Consider the following 25,685-nt stretch of genomic DNA (forward strand, 5'->3'; position numbering starts at 1 on the left):
AAAGGTGGATAGATCTGGGAACGGAGCGCTCTGGGGGGGTCCAACGGGGCCGTGGGGTCGCCTATACGGTCATGTGTTTCATAGCCCCGCCTCTCCCCACCTCTGCTGCTCACCTCCGCAAAAGTACACTGCACACTGAATTCAGATTATTTATCTTTATCTCGATATGAACATAAACGCGAGTGAAGTCTAATCTGACAGGACGGAGACACGCAGCTCCTCCAGCTGTGAAGCAGCGAGAGCAAAACACAAACTTCAAGTCAGATCACCACCCTTAGCTATTTTAATTACCTCTCAAACTACCTAAACTAGTTATAAATATGTTTATTTTTACTGTCGGGTTTACTTACTGGATCAGCTGCTGCATGAGGAAGCATGAAGATTTAAACTTTAACACACATTGACCGGCGAAAAACTCTGCGCGGTTCCCTCGGCCCCCACCCATGGATGTGCCCCCACCGCGGAGAATAAACAGAAGTGCAGCCATGACAACCATTCTTCTTCGCTGCTTTTGTGGAGGAAGTTGCTGCTTTTGTGGAGGAAGTTACAGCGCCACGTACAGGTTCGGCATATGTACTGCAGCTTTTCCAGCGGTTGGATGTAAACGGAGCCGTCTCGTGGAGCTTGACACAATCCGGTGTATATTGCGTGTGGTCGGAAGGTTTTTTGCGGTTGCGTTTGCGTTACTCCGATGCGTTTTGCCGTATTTGTTCTCGTGGAGCCGGGGCCTTAGCGTATAAAATATACGGCTGTACCGACGCCATGATAAGACTGATGTTCCGCTGAGAGCAGCCGGGAAAAGCACTGTTAGACATGGGCGGAGCCTCTCTGGTGGTTGACTAATCAGAACAGAGTGGCCGAGCTGACCAATCGGAGCACACTAGGCTCACAGGGAGGGGGGGGGCAAGAGCTCCAACGAGTCGTTTAGTGGAGAGAGTGAATACTGCTGAATACACATGCTTGACAGAGATGCTGTATGCGAAACCAATGTGAGTTTGGAAAATTGCACAGATCTATTTTAGTATACCTCAACAATGTAATTATGATCAGTGGAAAAGGCCATGACATGGGCCCTTTAACAGTTAAGCCCCATGCCCCCGGAAGCAACATCTTGCAAGAAACAGCGTCTGAGGGTTTCTTAAGATTTAACAAACTATGAATGTGTCATACATACCCACTTAACGGGAAGAAACTCAGCTACCAGATAATATTAACAATTTTTAGCGAAACGAAACACAAGGGTAATAACAAAGGCTCTGAATTAGCCCTGAGTGAAAAAATGCTAACGCACTTAGCACAGAACTCACGGTAAAATACCCTTATTACTTATCGGATCTGCTCAAACAAGATATCGATTAGCAAACTGAGATTCCACAGATTCCAGAAATATAAGTATCATCACTGAGCGACCAGAACTCGCGGCATGGGAAACAAAACCAGACATCACACAACGTAGCTTTAGGTAGCAAACACGGGACATTGTCTTATCTTTTGCTGTTTCTGATAAAAAGTTGTGTTCAATGACATTAAAACGATAAAAACGCTGCTGAAGGTTAATCCATAGGTTAATCCAATGTGTCTGTGTCACTTTGAAATGATTACTCATAATCTTCATAATGTCAATAACGGAGATTTCATATTAGCTGCTACCAGAGTGTATGACAGCTTCCGGTTTTGGGTATTCTGGCTACGCATCACTCATTCACCAATGGGTAATGTTTAGATGGATTTGAGGAACTTCCCCTCGATTCTATTGGCTCTAACGGTTAAAAAGAGGTGTCAATCATCAAAATCGACCGAGGGGGGCCAGAGATATGGAAAATGCACCCAAATGACCCCAGAAGTGGGTTTTCTTTTCTAAATCTCTCTAAAAAGGTCAAATGTCACTTTTTTGCATCAATCTTGATACAGGGTACTTATTATATGTTATGGTTTGGATTCCTAAAGCTTTTAGTCTACTATCCCATCATTCAAGGGTGGTTTTCACTACCTTTTTTTGGACGGACACTATAATTTACATTTTTTTACTATGTTCAATCTGAATTTACTTTAAAATAAAAAACATCTATATTGATTCTGACTTTTCTACATCCAACTCACAGGTTTATCATTACTTTGAGAAAAAAGATTATTAATGTAGCCTACCCCTTTTAGAAGTGAAGATATAGTCAATTGTTCTGGGAATGTCATTTTCGAGCCTGAGGCCTGAAAAACAGGCTCGGGGCTCAACTGGGATAAAGTTAAAGAAAAAACAACATTAGGCAAAAGTGTCAACATGTTTGTATAAGTAGCTAAAACTGAAATAAAAGGACTGCAGAGTATTTGTTTCATAAAGTGATTCCATTTATCTGGAGATTAAGTGATTTCACTTGACACTGACCACAACACTGATGTCAGTGTGAGATTTACAGGAAGTAGAACATTTCAGTGAGTGTTTCTTGAGTGGAAATGACACTGAAGATCCAGGGAAGGCTTCTTGGGAACAAAAAGCACAGTGAGTCACTTTTGGTGTGAAGTACAATTCTGGAAAAGCAGAAAGAATTGGAGGACCAATATCATCACAGCTGACCACTTTTCAGACATCATACAAAGACCAGCAAACAGCTGTTACGTTGTGTGATATGAATGTGAAGCTGTGTTCTTGTATAAAAGCACATTACATTACATTACATGTCCCTTGTTAAACGCTTTTATCCAAAGCGGCTTACATACATTAAATACTGTGGACAATTTGGGGTGAAGTGCTGACATATGGAAAGAGAGGGGGGGAGGGGGCAACAGGCACGAGCACATGCCATCGAAGATGCTGGGGAAATTCAGTTGCGCTGTACCATTATAGAAAAAAGGGGTGGGTGGGTGTAAACTGCTTTCAATTAACATTGTTTGGCATTTTTTTCTTACCGTTTACGTGGATTTATATCTTTATATGGGCAGAGTGTTTACTTTTTTGTGACATTTTGCCATCATTTATGGACATTGAGATTTGAAACAAATGAACAGACTATAGTTTTAACCTCATTCCTATCGTGTTTTCAGTAGTGGAGTCTGCCCAGTTGTCGACGACGGTAGACCCAGTGAGGCGGTCCTGATAAGTGTACCAACAAATAAGTCTGTCTTTAGTTAGCTTTGTTGTATTACTTCATAATTTATCAGGGTTACCAACTACTGGGTAGAGTTGTAAGGGGAAGGGGCTGAAATGCATAAAAGGCCACATCAGCGTTTTTTGTTACCAATCTAATAAAAATATGCCTGGAATAAAAAAGAATTGTGACAGTGTTAAAGCAATATTTAATTGTATTTTTTTTAAACAAATCACTGACAGGTTGGTTCACACACTGCTTCATGACAGTTATTTAAAAATACATGCAAAGAAATTAAATGTATTGCAGTACATTCTTCTAGTTACTACCATAAAGGCATTAGGCATACTGTATTTTCTTCAGTAATAGCAGGCACTGAGAAAATGCTGATATTGTATGCATTAGACACAGGTATATATGTTTCTCATCGATCATTTTTACATAAAAGGCAAACACACTAAATACAGTGCAACTTGGCACAATTTTGAAGAAATCAGATTCACTATACACATGATATAAAATACCTAACAAAACACAACTTATTTTGCTTCAGTATTAAAACTTTTCAGTAGCCCAAGGAACTCTGTCGTTAATCCTTTGTGAACTGGGTTTCCATGTGCGCAGAAAAAACCTCATTATAAATTATATTTGAATAAGGCCATTTGTGTAATAATAGGGCAAAAGGGCATTTGTGAAGCCCGCTTTGGGGTCTATCTGTGCACGTGCCTGGGGGGCAATGCAACATTGTCTCAGATTAGAACCCACCATGATGCTGCAGAGACCCCACTAACTCCTCCATCTCCTGGATCGTATTTATACATGTATTACTGAATGGACCGAGGGTTCAGGGCCCCCATGGACTTCACCTTCAAAATTAAAAATGACACATACTTGAGCAGAAAAAGACTACAAAATGACCACAAAGAGACGCGGAATAATAATAATACATTATATTTATATAGCGCTTTTCTGGAACTCAAAGACGCTTTACAGTATGAGGGAGGGTAGACAAACAAGGACAGGCAAAACAAACAAAAACAACAAATCGAAACAAATAAATAAAACAAAATAAAATAAACAGAAAAGGCAGTCGAGAGGAAGTTGATTGGGGGGGGGGGGGGCTTATGGATAGACACAGTTGAAGAGATGGGTTTTGAGGCGGGACTGAAAGACTGAGGGACTCGGAATCACGAAGATCTTGGGGGAGGGAATTCCAGAACCTAGGAGCTGCCACTGAGAAGGCTCTGTCCCCAATGCTGCAGAGTTTGGATGTGGGAATGGATAGGAGTCCGGCTGCGCTGGATCTGAGGGACCGTGGGGATTGATAGGGGGTGAGAAGGTTAGTGAGATAGACCACCATCTGGCCCTCTGCCAGATGGTGGAGTGGTTGGGGAGGGAGATGAAGTGGGATCGTTCTGAGAGGTAGGACTGGAGCCACCTAGTGCAGTACCTTCAATACCAATAGGCGCTTTCACACCAAGTACTTTTCCCAGGAATAGGTCCCGGAACTTTTCCCCCGGAACTTTTATTTCCTGGAACTATCTAGTAAATCGCGTTCACACCGGAATAAGTCCCTGAGGGAGCCGCTGACGTCACTTCTTCTTCTGCTGCTTTGGGTTTACTGGCTGGCCGCAAACAACTTCACGGCGTATACTGCCACCCGAAGTCCCCGGCCGGAAGTCCCCGGAGTTGGGGACTGGCTTCAGTAGAAGCTGCTGGGACTCCCAGTACAGTACAAGTACGTCTGGGTCTCTGTGTGTGTGTGTGGAACGAGCCATTTTGTGTGCGTGCGCGAGCGAGAGAGAGAGAGTGCACCGGTACCGGAGATCGTTGTTGTTAGCTTCTGGTGCTAGCGAGCTTAGTGGCCGGGTCTCAAGCGTTTTGGTCACAATTAATGTAAATAATTATTTCCGAGGCACACGTTTATATGATCATAGTTATAAAAAGAGAATAAATGAAAAACAGGTATGAAATACTATATGACAGTAAAACAAGAATAAAGTTTAAAGGGAGAGTGATTTGTAAAATATCCATAAAGAAATAGTAAATCTGTTTACAGTTCTGTTTCATATGGGTGTTGAGAGATGTATCCACAGATCTCTTCATTTTGCTCTCAAAGTGCACAAGATTGATGCTTTTAACTTCAATATTTAAAAAAAATCTTCCCGGGGGAGCATGCCTAGGTTAGGTCCACTTCCCACTTATAAAAATAGCACCCCTTACCCCTGCTTACACCTATTTGCCGTGAGCCTTCATTGTAACAGTCGCGGGTACACTGTGTATTTGCGTTGGGAGTGTTGCAGTAGAATATTCCACTGTAGCGACCGGTACCTTAATGGGAAACTCTAAATGTTTGAGCAGCCTCTATGAAACGTCAAGTTACTCCACAGCACCCCCAAAAGAAATCTCTAGCGCCGCCACTGAGCTTGCAACCCCATTTTGAAGAAATGTGCAGTGCAAAACAGGCTCATTGCAGCCACTAATGATAAGACACTTTTTTTACCAAATATCAACATTTTCTTTCTTTTCATTTTTTTGCACAGATTGCAAAGTGGCAAAGTATTATAACTTATTGTTCTAGCAAAGGGATTGCACAATTACATTATGTATATATTTTTGACCACACAGACTTATGGAGCATTGTTTTATTATCACTGTTCTAGCAAAGGAATGCTCACGTTCATATTGATCCATTTTAATAAATGTTAACTTGGCCCATTACGTGACTATTTGTGTTGGGGGGGCCCGACTTTTTTTTTTCTCCATAGGCTGACAGAAAAAGTTTGAGAACCACTGCCCTAGGAGATGAATAAATGTTCATCTTCTTAACAACCAAAAGTAGCCAGTCAACTAAAGTTTGATTATCCGTTGCATGTCTGTGTCCGGCAGTTTATTTTCTCAGAATCTGCAAAAGTTAGTGTTTGTTCCTGCACTGTCACTGTGGTCTGACCTTTTATGGATCAACTGACACCAAGTACAAGGAGGCGTAACATGTAAAAGCATGTAGAGTCACATACGACACGCTATTATAAAGTATTTATTATCACATTATGGTTACAATTATAAAAGGATATCAATTTGCTCTTAATCGAAGCCTCCCAAAATATAAAACTGGGCTCTATAGTGTCAGGAGTCTCCACCTGATGGCAGCACCGAGCACAAACTTCCCAACACATTTTAATAAAAATTCTGCTAGAAATGACTAGATCTGTCCCAGTGCCCACACCATATGAAAAAGCTAATATTATCCAAAGCAGCATAAATACAAAAATAATTAATAAATCAAAAAAAGAAATGTTCACATTATTGCACAAACATAATTCCAAAATGAAAAATTAAATGTATATTCAATTCTAAAATAATTCTAAGATAGTTTTAGATCACAATAAAAAAAAACGATCTTATAGATTTTCAATTAATATCTGATACAGAAAACATAACCAATTTGTTTTTTTTAATGAAAATATTTTGAGCATTAAAAAGGAGTTTGAGAGACATTTCTGAGTTTACACATACCTTTTCTGATGACGCTGAAAATATTCTTATGTTGGGATGTCATCCATCTGCGCTCCTGAGTGTATCCACCTTCACTATTATAACTCTTGACAGTACACATAAAAAAAAAAGAAGATATTTCTGAAATGTTGCTGCTCAAAAGGAACTGATTATGAGGGTAGTTGCTTGATTGAATAATGATAAAGGTTCCGACTGATATACTGGCCCGGAAACATTAGACAGAACTACACTATCACATTTATAAACCCAAAAAGTTGATATTGTCACTAGAATACAATTATTTCCACACCTATAAGAAAAACACAAGACAATAATTCTTCATACATCAACCATAAAATGGATTTATTTCACCAGAGGTCCGAACATATTTCCTTGTTGCCCCAGGATGCATAGAAGATGTCAGTGTCATAGGAATTCAACTTCTACAAACCAGTGTTTACAATCTAAATGTTCTTCAGCTCGACCATTGGTTTGAACATAAAGCCAGGCGCAACAGATCTTCATGTTACACCGTATCAAAATGCCACCGTCTAACTGTAAAGTTGTAAAGGAAATAAAAAGGAATAAAGAGGGGGGCGGGGGGCAGTTTAAAAAAATAATCTTAATTTGATCAGAGGGACGGTTGTGGTTCTGCAGGTGAATGAGTGTAAGGCTACTGGTATAGGTCAAAGAAAATCTCTCTTCAGTGTTTTGTCACTATTACACTTCTCTCATGTGGAGGGAAGTGGAAACTTGTACAAAACCACATTACTGTAATAACACTAATACTCCTTATGTGGGGCGAGGCCCCAGCTCCTGATAGTAAACTGAGCTGAAGGGCCAAATTCAGGTTAATAGGGGAGGGAAATGGGGAGCAGGGCAAAGGAAAAAGAAGTTTAGTGAACATCTGTGCAGGAAGCTGTGTTTGGGTTAAACCATCTACCACTGTCAGTAAACACCCCCCCATCAGAACATCCTACAGCATCTGTAGGCGTATCTTACAGCTCTTAATTTATCTGTTCCAAAGTAGAAGATTTAAAGTGCCCCCGTCACCGCAGAAGGGGGGGAGGAGGTTGAGAGTGGGGGTTTCACTTTAGAAAAACAAAAATTCAGAAATGAGAAGTCCATACATAAGTCCATGTTTCCCCCTCCCTCAGAAGCAGGTAACTCAGCCACACCCCCCGGGGAGGGAGTGTGGAGGGTGGATGCTCTTACTCTCCCCCTCAGGTTAGCCTCTGCACGATGACGGCGTTCAGGAGGTTGGCCTGCTCCAGCGTCAGGCTCTCATCCGACAGCTCCTTGTTGGGGAAGGTGGTCATCAGGACGAATTCACTGGCGGCCATGAGGGGCCGGGCCCCCACCAGAAACTGCCGCAGATCTGACACCCTGAAGGAGCAACAACACGGGGGGGTTACTGATGTTGCGGTGAGTAAGGGATAATGTGCAGCAAGCCATTCACTACAGCAGAATTTGCTCTAACGGTATAGATTTTGTAATTATCGATTTTAAAATCTATTGCTTCCACCAAGACAAAATAGTCCATTCTTCTGCGTATCAACGGCTTGAACTGTGGCCACAACGAACATGGCACTGAGCGAGGTTCTCTGTAACTGTCCAAGTCTGTTCACATTTTCTTTTCCATTAACCAGTCTTTAAACACTGGCAGAGTACATACGGTGTCAGTGTTTATTTCCTGTCACTCTTCTTCTGCTGCAGATTTGTCTGTCATCAAGCTCTCCGAGTATTAAACCCTTTCCATCTCTTGTTTTCCTTTTCTTTACTGGGGACAGTTTAGTTTAGTTTAGTTTATTTTATTTTTTTCGAGCGTGTAAAACCAAAGAAAATACAAATGAAACAAAAGGTGATACAGACATGATACAGTACTATACAAATGAATGCAATAACAAAACAAAACATTTAAATAATAATTGAATAATCTGCAGTATCATTGTCTGATATCAATAAACAATAAACAACAAAGCTTTAGCTAATTACACGTCCGAAAAGGGGTCGGAAGAAGTTTACACTTATTTAATCCGACCCCTTCTCCCTTTTTTATTTTTATTTTTATTTTTATTTTTTTACATTAACATACAATATAAACGTATACTTATAATCTTGAATAATTGATATAATATAATATATAATATATACAGGCAAGTTAGGACAATGGTCTCTATATATTTATATATTTATATATATATATATATATATATATATATTATATATATATAATATATATAGATATATATATATATATATATATATATATATATATATATATATATATATATATATATATATATATATATATATATATATATATATATATATACATACATACACAAATTCATACAAACACATATTCATAAATAAAATACAAAACAAGAATACAAACAGTTATGGTTTAGCAGTTTCATCCCTGTACCTTGTGAGAATTGTGTCTTTATACCTCTTTTTGAATAGTTTTATGTTTGGACATCCCTTTAGCTCCTCACTCAAATTGTTCCAGATCTTCACCCCACAAACAGAAACACAAAAACTTGTCTTTGTTTTTTGCGCACCCTAACATTAGTGAATATAAATGAACCCCGTAAATAATAATTCCCTTGTCTTTCATTGAACAATATCTGAATATTTCCAGGTAATTGAACGTTTTTTGCCTTAAACATGATTTGTGCGATTTGGAATTCAACAAGATCTGACAGTTTTAATAATTTTAGCTCTAAAAATAATGGGTTTGTATGATCCCTATAGCCGACATTTTTAATAAGTCTTATTGCTCTTTTTTGTAGAATAAATAGGGATTGTGTTGTAGTTTTATAATTACTGCCCCAAACCTCTGCACAGTAACTTAAATAAGGTAAAACCAATGAACAGTAAAGAATGTAGAGGGAATTTTGATCAAGAATCTGTTTTGCCTTGTTTAATATTGCAATACTTCTTGAGACTTTGGAATGAATATGTTTTATGTGTGGTTTCCAGCTCAGTTTCTCATCAATTGTGATTCCAAGGAATTTATGTTCTTTAACTCTCTCAATGAAAATCCCATCTATCTTAATGGATGCTTGTGTATTGCTATTTCCAAATATGATTAATGTTGTTTTATTCAAGTTTAATGATAACTTATTACTGTTTAGCCATGACTTTAGTTTGCATATTTCAGCTGTGATCTCTTCCAATAGTAGCTGTACATTGTCCCCAGAACAAAATATATTAGTGTCATCAGCAAACAAAACAAACTTGAGTACTGTCGATACATTGCATATTTCATTAATATACATAATAAATAGTTTTGGCCCAAATACTGACCCCTGGGGGACACCGCATGTAATGTCCAAATATGAAGAACAACACTCTCCCAGCTTCACAAACTGTTGCCTGTTGGTTAAATAACTCCTTACCCATTCCAAAACTACACCCCTGATTCCATAACGTTCAAGTTTTTTTATTAATATGTCATGATTAATCGTGTCAAATGCCTTTTTTAGGTCAATGAATATTCCAATTGCATGTTTCTTTTGGTCAATTGAGCTAGTAATTTCTTCAAGTGAGTCTACTAAAGCCATCGATGTTGATCTATTGGCTCTGAATCCATATTGACTTTCGGTGAGAAGTTTGTGTTTTTCTATGAAATTGTTCAGTCTGTTATTGAAAAGCTTTTCAAGAATCTTTGAGAATTGTGGTAGAAGTGAGACAGGTCTGTAGTTTGTGAAGTGATGTTTGTTCCCAGCTTTGAACAAAGGTATGACTTTTGCTATTTTCATTTTGTTAGGAAATGCACCAGTTTGGAATGATAAGTTACATATGTGTGTTAATGGTTTTGAAATAACATCTATAACCTTTTTTAATACAGTCATGTCAATGTCATCACAATCGGTAGATTTTTTGTTTTTACATTTCGTTACAATATCAACTACTTCCCTTTCATGCACTGCTGTGAGGAACATTGAGAAAGGATTCAGTTTTATTAAGTTTTCCAGCTTATTTTCTGATGTTCCTCCATCAGGGATTTTGTCTGCTAATTCAGGTCCAACATTTACAAAGAAATCATTGAAACTGTTGGATACAACATCCATATTTTCCTCTTCCTTATCCTTGTCAATGAAGTAAGTAGGATAACTCCTTTTTCTAGACCCATTTTTTATAATACTATTCAGTATGCTCCATATTTCTTTAATGTTGTTTTTATTTTTGTCCAGTATTTTCCGATAGTATTCACTTTTGCAGGTCCTTATTATAATTGTTAATTTATTTTTATATTTTTTATATCTAATCTCTGTCTCTTGTTTTATTTCGCATGAAATCTCTATACAATGAATTTTTCTTCTTACAGGCATTTTGTAAACCCCTTGTGATCCATGGACATTCTGCATATTTCATTTTTCTACTGTATTTGACAATTGGGCAGTATGTATTATATAGTGATAATAAAATTCTCAGGAATTGATCATATGTACTGTCAATATTGTTTTCTTTGTATAAATCATCCCATCTTTGTGCCAGTAAGGCATTTTTCAAAGCGTTCATTGCTTCCTCTGATCTAACTCGTCTGTATTGAATAGCTTTGTCCGGCATGTCATTACTATAGTTTCTGTCATAAACTGCAAATACTGGTAGGTGGTCACTTATATCATTTATTAAGAGTCCACTTACTGTATTGTTTTCTATGTCATTTGTGAATATATTGTCTATGAGAGTAGCACAGTGCGATGTGATTCTGCTGGGTCTAGTAATTTTTGGATATAAACCCATACTGTACATTGTGTTGATAAATTCTTCTGTCATGCTGTGATTATTTGGATTTAGAAGGTCAATATTGAAGTCACCACAAATGAAAACTGTTTTATGAATCACTTTTGAGAATATTTCCTCCATCCAGTCCTTGAAAATCTCAATACTAGAGCCGGGTGCTCTATATATACAACTGATGATTACATTTTTCGTTTTTTCTTTGCAGATTTCAATCGTGATACATTCCAATACATTATCAATCACTGTTGACATATAATTCATCACTTTATATTTTAAAGTATTGTCCACATACAAGGCTACTCCTCCTCCACCCTTGTTTTGTCTATTTATGTATCTGAGTTCATAGCCCTCCAGCTCAAAGTCTATGCCTTTGTCCTCCGTGATCCAAGTTTCAGATATGGCAATGATGCTAAATGTTTGTTGAAACTGATTTAAATATTCCTTGATGAGATTAAAGTTTGCATACATGCTTCTGCTGTTGAAGTGAATAATAGATAGCTTGCCCTCTGATGATATGCTCTGGTTGTACTGTTGATCAGTGTAATAACAGCATTTGTTGATGATAGAAGAGAAGAAATTATTGTCCGGGTCTATTTCATAATCCAGATCTTTTGTTTTATAGTCAGTGTATTCAAATGTTTTTAGCAACAGTTGGTCTTGTTCCTTGATCATCTGAGACATATTAATATTTTCCCCTTTTGAAGATGATTGCCTCCATTCAGTGTGAGTCATGGTTGTGTGCAAGTGTTTGTTACCTTATGTGTGGTCCAGAACATGAAGATTATTGGTATTTATCCAGATCCTCCATGTTTCTGATGACCAGTACTTTGGCCTCCTCAGGTGTTCCGTTTAGCTTTATAAATATTTTGCAGTTTGTTGTCCAGGTGTTCTGAATTTTCTTCTGTTTTTTCATGAAGCGAGCCTTTCTGGCTATGTCGCCGTTGTACTTGGTCAGATGCTCGTTGATGTAGACATCTGAACCTTTCAGCTTCCTTCCTTGTTTGAGTAAGGCCGTTTTGTGTTTCCTGTTCACAAACCTGATGAGAATAGCCGGTTTGTTGCCAGCGTTACTCCTTGGCAGGGGGTGGCATGCCTCGATGTTCTCACAGCCCAGTTCGATCCCCTTGGACTGGAGGAAAGCAGCCACCTGTTGCTCCGTGGAGCTGACATCAAGCTCCCCGAGCTCACTCCTGTTGTCAACGGTCACAGCCCGAGCGTATGACCGGGGTTTTATGTTGAGCCCGGTAACGATAACATTGTTCATCCTAGTATATTGCTCAAGGTCCTCCACTCTGCTCTCCAGGTAAGTTATCCTCTTGTCCTTCTCAGCATTCTGGATCCGCAGATCCTTAACCTCTTTTACAAGGTCCAAAATGTTTTTCTGCTGCAACCTGACAGCAGAAATTTCCTCCGCCAGGAAGTCGAGCGACTTTTTAATGTCCTCGACCTCCTCCGCAGCGATGGTTTTCTTTGGACCCATACTTTCTCTTTGGACCCATACTTTAGCCATCATGAATACAAAGTTCTGTGTTCTCTAACATTTTTGGGACACAGCTAACGTTATATTGACCAGAGTTATGCGGAATGATATGACTGCACATAGTCCCTTAACCAGAGCGTCCTTGGCAACGGTCTGCTATCAACAATTAGCAGGTAACTGAATGTCAAAATGGACAAATCTGAATACAATTAGTTAACCGAGTTGTTTGATAACAAAACAGCTTTTTTTCTAAATATATTTTTCACTGGTTTATCATTGTTTTTGGGGCAATGACATGGGGTTAACTGAATGAGAAAATGTCATACTCAATCTAAAAGAGAGAAGCACAGATTCACCGTCTGTTCATCGGTAATTGACGATATTCACCTTGTTGACTTCCAGGTAAACACGATCAATCACAATGCTTATCCATGGGGTCACATCAATCATGCCCGTCTAAATGTCTGTGTCGGTTATTTGAAAAGAACACTCTGCTACAGCATAAGAAGTCACGTGTGGTTTGTTTACAATTTAACGTTAAAGAAAACTGTCAGCAATAGAGGACCACCGACAAGAATGCTGTCTTAATTGATGATGTGTGCGTGCCATCTTTCAGAAGAGAAGAGCTCATGAGGGTGTGGTGTCACCTGTGGGTGTGGTTGAACCTCTGCACCAACCGGCCTCCGTCATGCAGTCTGATCTGGATATTGGTGACGGGCTGGGAGGAGTCCAGGCTGACGGTGGCGCTGGCCTGAGCCTCGTTAGCTAACTGGTCCTGCTGCGAGGAGGCGGGGGAGTTAACCAGCTCTGGGGTGGCACTGTGGGAGGAGGAGGGGGAGGGGAAAGTTAGCCGAGGCTTTTTTATACAAATATTTGCATCTTAATATTTGATAGAATTAGCTTCCTAAAAAAACGGGAATTAGTCAGCATTTTGCCAGTATACATACATATTACAAATTAAAAAAAATGTATCAAACATTTTTAAATAAGAATAAAATACAATTCAGTTAGAAGCAATTAGGAGGGTCTTGAGTTCGCTTTTAAAAGTATGAACAGCTCTGCTGCCCTCAGGCCCTGAGTATCATAAACTCCCCATGCTTTTTAAAGCCCATTAACACCAAGTTTAACATTATTAAATTCTGGACTGGACACTGAATACATGTTTTCTTACTTGTTGCTACTTAATCTAACAGCACGAACAGTGTTAGCTACATATAGAAAACCCCTTTTTCAATAAAGACAAGTTAAAAAAAAACAACATTTGCAGCAAATCCATTGTTAAAAATCCCATTATTAGTTTAAAGATGCATAACATGATGCGGCAGCAGACCATCACAAAATATCCAAGACATTCCCTACACTACAAATGTGATAGCAACTATGTCGAATTTACAATCGTAGATTTCTTTATTTGGGTTATTTAAGTGCTGTTAAAATCCACTTACTTTACTTTAAAGGGGACATATCATGCTATATTTGAACAATATATTGTAGGGCCATACCTATACAAAGTATATAAATATAGTTTTTTTTTCAAAATACCAAACAGATCATGCATTTTAGCCATGCCTCATTTCGCTTTATTTGCTGTTCTCCAGCCCTGTTTTTGCAGGGGGCTGATTCTGTGAACTGCAGCTGACCACGCCCCCCTGCAGGAGAGGGGAGCGCGCTCTGATCAGCTGCTGGGCTGTCAGAAGAGGGCGAGGAAAAGAGATCTCCGTCCTCCGTGTTTTATTCTTATATATTATTATATAGAGTCATTATTCATTTGTTTTAAAGCTCAATAAATAACAAAGAAGACCTTTGACCGGCACTTTTCTAATTTTGTCCGGAAGATTTAAACTTTAACGGACATGTTGACCGGCGGAAAAAAATCTAACTGAAACTCTGCCGCACGGTCCCCTCGTTCCTTGGAAGAGGCGGAGAGGTGGGTGTTTGTCATCTGCTGGTGGATTAACCGGAGAGAATTACAGTGCTTGCCTCGACGGGGAGGGGTTGCATTGAATTAAAGCAGCGGGAGCAAACGCTTGCCTCGGGGAGGGAGAAAGAAAGCCACAGCGGAGAATAAACAGAAGGGCAACCATGGCAACCATGCAAGGGAAGTCTTCTTCGCTGCTTTTGTGGCAGACTACAGCGCCACTTACAGGCCCGGCATATGTACTACAGCGTCTCCAGCGCTTTCGAGCGGCAATGGCCGGCCGTGGCCCAACCCCACATTCCCCTGATAGGTGGAGAATTGACCTGAGAACTGTATTTTAATGTGCTCAAACAGTGCCACATGACTAGTTAGAAAGCAGTCATTTCACTGGAATGAGCCCAGAAATAAAGATGATTCATATTCACGCAGAGCAGGGAAAACTAGTTTTCCAGACTTAAATTTAGATTCTGCTTTTTGTTTGGAAAACAATACGGAAAGCATGTTCAACTAATAAACAAGACAGCTCATCAGTCTCACGTTCCCAGCTTCTGTCCTTCGCCGCCAAAGGCCCTGAAGGCCACCTTGGGTTTGGAGAAGTCCTCGTCTCTGTGGTCCTCCATGTCCAGGTTGACTTGGCCCCCCCGGGACCGCTGCCTCAGCTCCAGGGGAATCTCCCTGCAGAGGGACAACCGGTCAACATACAGCCATATACATATTCACATAGGAGCATTAGAGTCAAGTGTGTGTGCTGACGATGTTTCTATTAGTGACTGTTCTCACCCTCTTCTGATGGCCTCGAGGAAGTTGGCATTTCCAGGATCGCTGTAGTTTCTGAGATCACCGTTATCCAGACTGAAGCCTGTCTTCCACAGCTTCAGCACCACGTGTACCTAACAACAGACAGAGAATGGGGCAGATCATACATCAGTATAGATGTTATTCCCCTACAACTAATCTTAGCAAAAACTGAACAATTTGACCTTCTCAGATGACTTTATTTAGTTTTGTTTTTTGTGTGTACTGTACTTGTGCAGTACTTAAATGAAACAGCAACAGCTTTGTATGTCCTGTACATGTGGAACCATAGCATGCCAACTACATATTTTATAAGTTACTACTTAATGTAGCCTACAACCTTAAAATTATGCTGCATATCGAGGCATAAATGGATTTACTTTCCCTCAATATGACCACATTCAATTAGCGTGTACTGAAATGTGCTCAGGGCTGACCACTAAAAAACCTATAGTCGTATGACTGGACATTTTATAGAACATTATGAAGCTAGTGGACCATCACATGTTTCTATACAATCTGTCATATTCTTTGTGTAGCAACACACGCCTATTGGATAGTGGTTAGAGGCCAAGTTAGGCTCATCACTTTGACGCCTTCAAGTTAGAGTCCGTACTGAAGTTATAGTTTAACGATGTTAATAAAAACAAACAATAACTAAAACAGGAGCAAACGGTCAATCCTCATAACCCCCTTTGTCTTTCCAAATCAGCCCGGAATCAAACAGGTGGACTAAGAATCCAACCCCTGAAACCAAACCCATCTGACAATTGGTGGAAGTGACCATTTACAACCATGTTCTGTGTGAACAACTAATGATTATTATAGAAATGTGTAATTATACAAAATAAGCATCTTAGCTCCTACACTTTGTTTATGTTAGATAGATAGAATCAGAGGGATGAAACCCCTCTTTAATGGTCACACATGTAGAGCACAGCACACACAGTGACAATTGGCCTCTGCATTTAACCCATCCTGTACTAGGAGCAGTGGGCAGCTGTTGTACAGCGCCCGGTGAGCAATGGGAGTGGGGGGGAGGGGGATGTCCGGTGCCTTGCTCAAGGGCACCACGGCAGGGCCCAGGAGGTGAACTGGGACCTCTCCAAGTAGCAGTCCACTACTGACTGAGCCACTGCCGGAAACATTTCCTAAATGTCCTGACTGCATAACAAACACAGTGCAGAACATGTGCAGAACATCTGATAACAAAGTAATAATCAGCAACTAAATGAACTTTGTGTAAAAAGAACAATTTGAATACATTTTGTGCAGATTTATTATAGACATTAAATACACTTTTCTTGTTGAATTATGTTTTTTTATGCTTGGCCATTGTTCTATTAGCTCTGAGGTTGTTCTTTTTTTACGGTTTAGGCAGTTTAGGCAGTTTAGCAGAGAAGGGTGATGGCATAAGCCCTTGTGCTGTGCCTTGAATAGTACCAGAAATGGCAGACACAATGCAAGACGTTAAGACATACTCACATCTTGCTGGCTTCTAGGGCCGCGCCTCTCTCCGGACACGTAGGCTGACTCCTCCTCAGGAGCTGCACCCAGCCTGTAGCCCCCACCGATAAAGGCCTAAGAGCAGAGGAGGAGATAAACACTGATTAATCAAGAAGAATTACAAACAAGAAGAGGATGGAACTGCTGACCCATCTGTTTGAGCGATTAAAAAATATTGTACAAATGTTGTACAGATGTAGAAGGGGAAAAGGACAATGGCGTTGTTCTCAAGAGTTCCCCCGTACCTTGGCTTTGCTGGTCTCTCCTGGCCCCCTCCCAGGCCGGTCCAGAGGCACAGCCCCATGTTCTCTGGCCCCCTTGAATAAATCCTCCACCACTTCATTGGAGCTCTTCTTCTTGGGAGGCCCTACGATCTGCTGCCCACTGCGCTCCGACCCCCCCGCAAAAAACCTGGCAGGGTGAGAAAAAAGGAGTCAGGAATTAGAAAGTTCTATGAATATCCCGCTGTGTGAGGGTCTCAAAGTCTCAGGTAAGATATTTATTTTGAGAGATGATAGATGGTGTGTTTAATGTCTAGGAAATATCAGAGAGGCCAACTCAGTGGATTATTTCTAAACGACAGCTAAAGACACATTTTTTAATTAGCTTTGTATGGTGACACCCTACTTAGAAAAATATATTATTTTATTCTTTATTATTAGTTTTTTTTTATATATTGTTTTACTGATTTTATATGTTTTTAATATGATTTATTTTACCATTTTATTAGCGACATTCCCTTTTAAGTTGGTCTTTTAATAATTTCACCTTTATTATTCTTATTCATCATTTTAGTTTCTATTATTATCTTATTTGGGTTTTTATTTTATTTATTTAAATGTTTTTTATATTTTATCGTATGTATTGGTTTTGTCTTCCTGTATTTTACTGAGGGAGATCACTATGATTTCATTGTGTTTAATTTTGTATTACCATACCTTGTCTCTTAAAGTGTTAAACTGTTATATCATGTTGTTATGCTGCATATGTACTACAAGGTTTTAATGTCTGGCCTGATGAACAACTCTTAAATTGTGATGTGTGCCTTGTTACAGCAATTTTAGCTGCATGAAAAGTGCTATACAAATATAACTTATTGTTATTAGTGAATACAATTTAGATGGCTCACAATCTCACTGTGGAAAGCAGCATTGTATTCAAGTCTCCCTTGTTTTTGCATTCCAACAGTTTATAATTAGCTCAGGGTCTATGATTACTTATGTCATTCTAGTGCATGAATTGCAATCACTGTGTAGAGTTACTATGTAACAGATGTGCTCTGGATTGTATTTTTCCAGCTATAATTTAAAGGATTATTAGCTTCATTTTCATTTGCATAAATTGGCTTGGTGCATATGCTATGTATTTAGACGGGCTGACATGGGCCCCCCTTAAAAACGGAACTATACATTGGGGCTATGGAGACACAATGTTGAAACCGTAAGAACCGTTATTGGTTAGCGTGTATTGCTAATATTTTGTAAAACAATCTTTTGATTCTGGTATAGATTGATAAGGAATAAATCAATAAAAAGATTGAAAAATGTCTAAGTAACCTTCTCCTTTTCTGTATTAGCAAACCAACTTTAACCTTCTGCTTACTGCGACACCACTCTAGCACATTGAATACACTAAACACAGCACAGAAAGGTGTCATACACGAAACAAGGCCAACCTTCCCACAATCTCACATTACAAAGCGAACAGAAAATGGGGATATTTACTGTGGAGAGTGTAATTAACAGAGAGAATAAGAAAGATAAAGTTGACAAGTCAAATATACAAACAATTGGGGCTGCACAAAAAGAGGCTATATCTTTTCTACAGGGAAATTATATATAACCATTATTCTGATGCCAGGATATTGGTGCTGCAAACACTTCCTGGACTACAAATCATATTCTACAGACTTAAACGAATATCGTTTGTATGTACGTTAAGCAGTGATTCGACTCCAGTGAATGGAGGCGTGTGGCGCAGTGGACTAGTGCACTGGTGTTCGGATCAGGGGAGCACAGGTTTAAACCCCACTGCAGTCAGCATGTCGTCGTGTCCCTGGGCAAGACACTTGCCCAAACACTTCCTGGACTACAAATCATATTCTACTAGGGTTGCAAAATTCCGGGAATTTTCAAAGATGGAAACTTTCCATTAACGGGAATAAACGGGAATGTATGGGAATAAACTGGGAATTTTCTAAATTGAAGGTTGGCTCTTCATAGGGAACTTAAATATAGTTGGGGAAAGTATATTTTAGCATAATCTTGACTAAAACAAACAGATGCCATTCAAGTACACTTGAATATCCATGCCACAGCAGACTGCTTACTGCATGGCTATTGAGACCACACCCCCTACAGGCACTGTGCATTCCTCCATCACATGCACAGATGATTTCGAGAAGACTGAATCACACTTTTGAGCCCAAAGCACAAGACAAATGAAGCCATATCTTTTCATTTAACATTTTGAATGGGACTTTGTGGGGATTTTTGGATGGGGGGTGCATTTTTGTTCATTTTTTAACGAGTGGGGTTGGGGGGGGGGATGAGTCATATTTAACTCAACATTCCTGTTTTTGTTCTTCAATGAAACAAATAATTGTTCAATAAAATAATTAAAACTTGTTCTGTTCCAAAAATCTGTTGAAATGTCATGTTTTTTGGTTAATTTTGCATAGAATATTTCCAAAATTCCCCAGCTTAACTTCCCATGGAAACTTTCCGGACATTTACCGGAAATGTTTCGCCCCTTTGCAACCCTATATTCTACAGACTTAAACGAATATCGTTTGTATGTACGTTAAGCAGTGATTCGACTCCAGTGAATGGAGGCATGTGGCGCAGTGGACTAGTGCACTGGTGTTCGGATCAGGGGAGCACAGGTTCAAACCCCACTGCAGTCAGCATGTCGTCGTGTCCCTGGGCAAGACACTTGCCCAAATTGCTCCTGTGGGGATTGCCCACAGTATTGAGTATGTAAGTCGCTTTGGATAAAAGCGTCTAACAAGTAACATGTAATGTAATTCGCAATTTCAATATCAGGCAAAATAGTTGCAATTAGTATTTTTTACCCAAATCGAGCAGCCCTACGAGCAATCGGCCCTCTGTGTTGACCATGAACCCAGCTTGAGCAAAGCCCTGGAATGCTCAGACTCTTATCTTACAAACCTAATACACCATGCATCAACGCTAAATACACAGACAACACTTTTTAAGTACAGTTACCAAGATTTCTGAAATACAGTATATTCTTCAAAGGAAAAACACAAGCACATTTTTGGATTTGAGCCAGCTGTCCAGGTAACACACCATGTGTAGTGTGAACACTTTTCCAAGTATTGTGGACTGAGAATTATTCAAATTGACAGGGCTAACACATTTAACCACAATGAACAACACTGACTGTTTTTTCAAGAATTCTGTCAGCAGTTTATTGAGCCCCATGATAAGTACTCTCAGTGTTTCCCCTAGGATGGAGTCATAGCAGCGGTGCTAAGCCACGTGGGCCTAGCATAATGTGAGCGTGGAGCACATGGAATTTTTTAGTGTGTGCGCGTGCGAAGTGCGCCCCGCCAACTTGTTTCTATGTGTCTGCCAGCACAAGAAAGGCTCTTGAGGCCTAGTACCAGGGCCGGTTCTAGCCAATTTGCTGCCCTAGGCGAGATTTTAGGCGAGATTTTATATATAAAGAATAAATTAAAAATCTCTACAAAAGACAAATACACTACAAAAACAGAAACTTATTGACATTGGTAATATACGTCAAAATGGCTTCAAATGTATTCAGTATTGTATGAACATGTTTTAATTGGGGGGTGGACGTCACATCCTCTAGGGGTGTCCGGGAGTATGCCCACCCGGGAGGATTTTTTTGAACATTTTAAAGTAAAATGCTTCAATCTGGTGCACTTTGAGCACACAATTACTAGAGACCTGATCTAGGGGGTACAACTCTAAAACACCCATATGAAAAAGATCGGTTTACATTTTAATAATCAAATAAGTATGTGACCATAGCCAATAACAAATAAATGTAACTTATTTTATTTTTGTTGTTCATTTATATCTTATTTTACCTAGTTAACATTTATTTATTTATGCATGCATAGTAGAAATAATCCACCACCTTCTAAATCATTTTAGTTTCTGTTCGCTTTGCTTTGTCTAAATCACACTTGCCAAAAACAAGAGACAAAACGCACAATAAAGATCCCTTTGACTGATAACATTTTTATTATTCAAACTCTCTACAGATAACTTTATAGTTGTTGTTTTGCGATAATAATATATTGAAAATCTGATTAAAGGTAGGGTAGGTAAGTTTGAGAAACCGGCTCGAGATCGCTAGAATTTGAAAATACACAACCGGAGAAAATCTGCCACTTCCTTACAGAGCCCCTCCTCCAACACACACGAACGCGCACATGACCAATGAGGGCACCAGATAAGTTTGTGCACAGATGGAAGGCTGACAGGCAGGTAGGCCATCCAGTTATTTTAGCCGGGCTGGCTAAAATGATTGGTCGTACTTTTTACAGTATTACGGCTTCCACAGATGACATTTTTTAATGGATTTTTTGTCAAAGCACTTAAGATATTCATTGCTATCGGGATGTTAAGAGCATTCCATGGAATATAACAAAAAGTGTATCTCGAGCCGGTTTCTCAAACTTACCTACCCTACCTTTAAAGCCTGAAACATAGTACATTTTGTATTAGAATTTACTTTAGTTAACACATTTATTTCTCTTAAGTTAAGCTTGCTAGTAGTTGGTGTAATGTCAAAAAAGGGCATTAGCAAACAATCGTTCTTTTTAAACAATCAGTTCACTGCAGTGCCCTGACAGCAGATTCTGTCGATGCAGCAGAAAAGCACAGATGACCGGCTCACAGAGAATGATGGGAGACCAGAAATAGATTGGTGCATTCTGGAAACACCCTGCTATGTTTGACTTTCTGCCAGCCAAACACTGAGAGCAAGCTGCTGAGACAGACAGACATGTATACAGCCGTGAACAATTGTCACAACCAATGAAGATAAAGAGAAATAACTCTAACGGTTACTATAAAGGGCAAATACCTTTTACTTAAATGTGTCTTTGAGTCTACTTTAGTCCCTTTGAATTCCTTGATCCATTTTCTATAATTTATTCAACTCTAATCTGTACGTTTCTTGAGAAAAAGGTCATTGCATTTCAACTTAATAAATAAAATTGCAATTACTTTGCACCCTTGTGTAAAGTATGCTGTAAATACTATCCTATGTTTACATTCTATTGGTAGTAGGTTGGTCTATTAAAGTGTATACTAACTTATGATGTATATTTATATTGTCTATCTCATAGAGATACTTTGTAGATAATCATCTCTCATTGTTGATTTGTATGTATTTACTGTTTGCATATATTTTCTTCCATCTACTGTTAATGTTTATTTTCTATTTAAATTCAGGTGCAATGATTTGTTTACATGCTGCTGTGGCAAAATAATTTCCTAAATGGGGATCAATATATTAAATCTAACCTAAAGCAGTCAAATATCTACCGTAAGGAGAAAAATACACCATTATGATTATTCTAAAAGTGAGTGATACATTGCTAAAGATAGACCAAACTGGAAATCCCACTTACCTTTGGCCTTCCTCCTCATCACTCTCCTCCTCTGCGTCATGCATCATATCTCTGAAGGAGGTAACTCTGGGCTGAGCGCTGATGATAAATACAGTTTTAGAGTAATGGTCAATAAAGGACATTGCATTGAAGCTTATGAGTGGGCCAATACATTTTCTTGGAATGTGATGTGTCAATAAGTCACCTTGGCCCTGCAGACCGAGACACCGAGGAGCCTATCTCAGGCTGAGGAAGCGTCACTATGTCTTCATCAGCTCCATCCTCAAAGAAACTGGCGAGTGCGAGCTGGGAAGAAAAAAAATGTAGGTCAAAAGAAATGTATTTTATATGTTATGTACAATTTGTCATCAGGGTCCTTTTACTATGTTACACGTCATACTTTTCAGAGAGGGATCCCTCAGTTGCTCTTCTTGAAGCGTTTCCCCTAATGGGCTTTGTTTGGGGATTGTTCCTTATTCGAAACGGAAGTCATAAAACAGAGGGTGCTGTATAATTTACAGATTATAGAGCTCCTTGAATAAAATTACCATGAATGACTTGTTTTACTGATAACCATTTAGAGAACATTTCAGTCAATAGCTAGATAACTTAACTCCTTCTTAATTTGCTGTGTCATAACGTGTGAAATCCCTATTCACACAAGACAATCAAAGTTAATATTTATTTTGTCTAGTTCTCTCTGTAAAATGCTATATTCCACAGTTGAGGCGCTATTCGATTGAGAACACTGGATCATAATAGTAATTCAGTTTCGTTTTCCATATGTAAAGTTATTTGACGATGAATTGAGTGTGTTTACAGCCGTCCTCCTACCCACAAACATGACTTTCAGCGGGACAGCTGACACAGCAGCGTCAGAAGCTAACTTATCTTTACCAGGTTGACTGACATTAATCTAACGTCACATCGGTTCATGCTAACGCTAGCTAGCATGGCTCAATGGACAAACGTCAGAGTAGCTTTAGCCCACACGTAATGGCAACATGCTTAGTGGTGACACTTCAGGAATGGACAATTAAGTAAACATGACTGTGTTTGCTTACTAATTGTACATTGGTTTTATTGTTTGGTGACAGAAAGCGACCAGGCTATTGTCAAAGGGTGACTTGCACAAATTACCGGTAACACAGGCTAACGTTAGCCGGGAAGCTATTCCCCTTACACCTATCCTGTCAGCGCTGTTTTCTGTTGACTTCCCGCCTTACAGTTCCCCACTGTTTAGTGGGGGAAAAACACTTACTCACTTACCTGCAAATTCCATCCTGCTGACTCCAGGAAAAACCGGGCTCTCTCCTCCTCCACATCAGTAACAGCGACGAACTCCCTGACAGACTCCTCTTGGCTCGCCATTTTGATTTGCTCCTTCAGCGACTCGTCCGCCTCTAACCGGGAAACAAGCGACAGCCGATGGTTCCTATCTGTTCCAAACCAAGCAGGACTGCCCAAATGTATTCAAAAGCAATTATCAATATAGAGAATGCTTTTTTTCTTGTGGATTCAAAATGTCAGTAGGAAAATCATAATGTATGCTGGTCACTAAAAGGAAATAGCCTAATAGGTCATTGCCAGGGGTTACCACTACATAGCAAGTCCATGGATAGAGTAATCTTATTTAAATATCTTGGTTGTTGATTGATGAAAATGTACAGGAGGAATCCTATTAGAAATATTGACATCAAATGTGCTTTATTTAATAAGGTGCTCGTTGGTTTTGAAAGGTAAGCTGTCGAAAACACATTATTACACACATACAGGGCTTCGATGAGAGCCATTTTGGATTAGGATTACTTAGTGTATTAAGCAGCAGTTAAAAGTAGGAAAGAAACTGGACAGAAGAATACAATGCAGAACAATGAGATTACTGTGGGTTCCATCACTCATACAACTATTTGTTAAGCCAGAAGCAAAGTAAGAAGGTCAAAGGCATTAAGCAAAAAATACAATTATGTCCTACTGCATATTGCAGTATGGAAGCCATCATATTTTTATGGCTATTCTGACCCACAATACTTTATCGAGCAAGAGGGCAAAGGTAAAGAAAGATGCAATGTTGTGATGCAGTGGGCAGGGCCGTCCCTGGCCAACTTGAGGCCCCACGCAAAGTTATATGATGAGGCCCTCTGTTTTGACAGGGGGGGGGGATGAGTGCTAGTGGAGCCTCGCAGCGGCTAAACCGTGCCGCGTCACAATTGCGCCGCATTTGCAGCTCAGTTGAGGCCTCCTCCGCAAGGTGAGGCTCCACGCAGTCTGCGTGATCAGGCCTGTAGGGAGGGACGGCCCTGAGAGGTGGTGCTCTCTGAACCTTGTAGTGCAGTAAAAGTAATTGCATAATGCATAAAGACAATTGAGATTTATTTAAAAATCATACATTTCAGAATCAGAATCAGAATTAGAGAATAATGAGTTAGGATATCAAAAACAATGGCATAATTTAAAACAATAATTGATAAGTCACAATCGTCGGAGGACCGCCCCGGGATTCCACCGCGTTACGTCTGCCCCGCGGTTGTGTTCCGACCTCCTCCTATGCTCTTCCAGCGTCAAACCCATGGTCAAACCCATGGTCAAACCCCACCGGGCGCATTTCAGAAGCGGAGCGTCTTGCGTGCCGGCTCGCAGTTTTTGTTGATTTGGACATATTTCCTGGACAGGCTACTTTGTACAGACAAAGTTAATAATAATTGTAATAGTCCAGTTATAAACGACATGAATCAAAGATGTGTTGCTGTATTTTAGTGGTAAAAAAATGCATTCATCGTCATCATTTTTATTCTATAATTTACAGTGCCTGTAAACCGGAGGAGAACGCTGCATTTCTCCTCCTACTTGAAAGACTACGGAGGGATAGGGTCTGCAAAATTTGTTTATTTTGGGGATTGACACAAATCTTTCTTTCTTTTTTTTCTTGTATGTCTTTTAAGTGATTAGAAAAACCATTTGGAGTCAGTTATAAACAATATAAAATGAGGGCTTACTATTTCTGCACTTGATACAATAAATGATATTTAGCAATAATAATGACCA

At 39.5% G+C, this 25,685-nt stretch overlaps 1 protein-coding gene across 1 annotated transcript; it reads right to left on the reverse strand.

The window, feature by feature from the left end:
* Positions 1-6,910: 6,910 nt before the first annotated feature.
* On the reverse strand, positions 6,911-24,069 carry nsfl1c (NSFL1 (p97) cofactor (p47)). The gene is made up of 9 exons (XM_034145258.1): positions 23,910-24,069; positions 22,846-22,946; positions 22,662-22,739; positions 17,275-17,440; positions 17,009-17,104; positions 15,509-15,618; positions 15,266-15,403; positions 13,458-13,628; positions 6,911-7,961 (listed from the first exon to the last, which is right to left on the reverse strand). Exons 1-9 carry the CDS (start codon positions 24,009-24,011, stop codon positions 7,799-7,801), a joined length of 1,125 nt encoding a protein of 374 aa, XP_034001149.1. The 5' UTR covers positions 24,012-24,069; the 3' UTR covers positions 6,911-7,798.
* Positions 24,070-25,685: the final 1,616 nt, after the last annotated feature.

This window comes from Trematomus bernacchii, unplaced genomic scaffold, assembly GCF_902827165.1.
Source record: "Trematomus bernacchii unplaced genomic scaffold, fTreBer1.1, whole genome shotgun sequence".
In the NCBI taxonomy this organism is placed as follows: domain Eukaryota; kingdom Metazoa; phylum Chordata; class Actinopteri; order Perciformes; family Nototheniidae; genus Trematomus; species Trematomus bernacchii.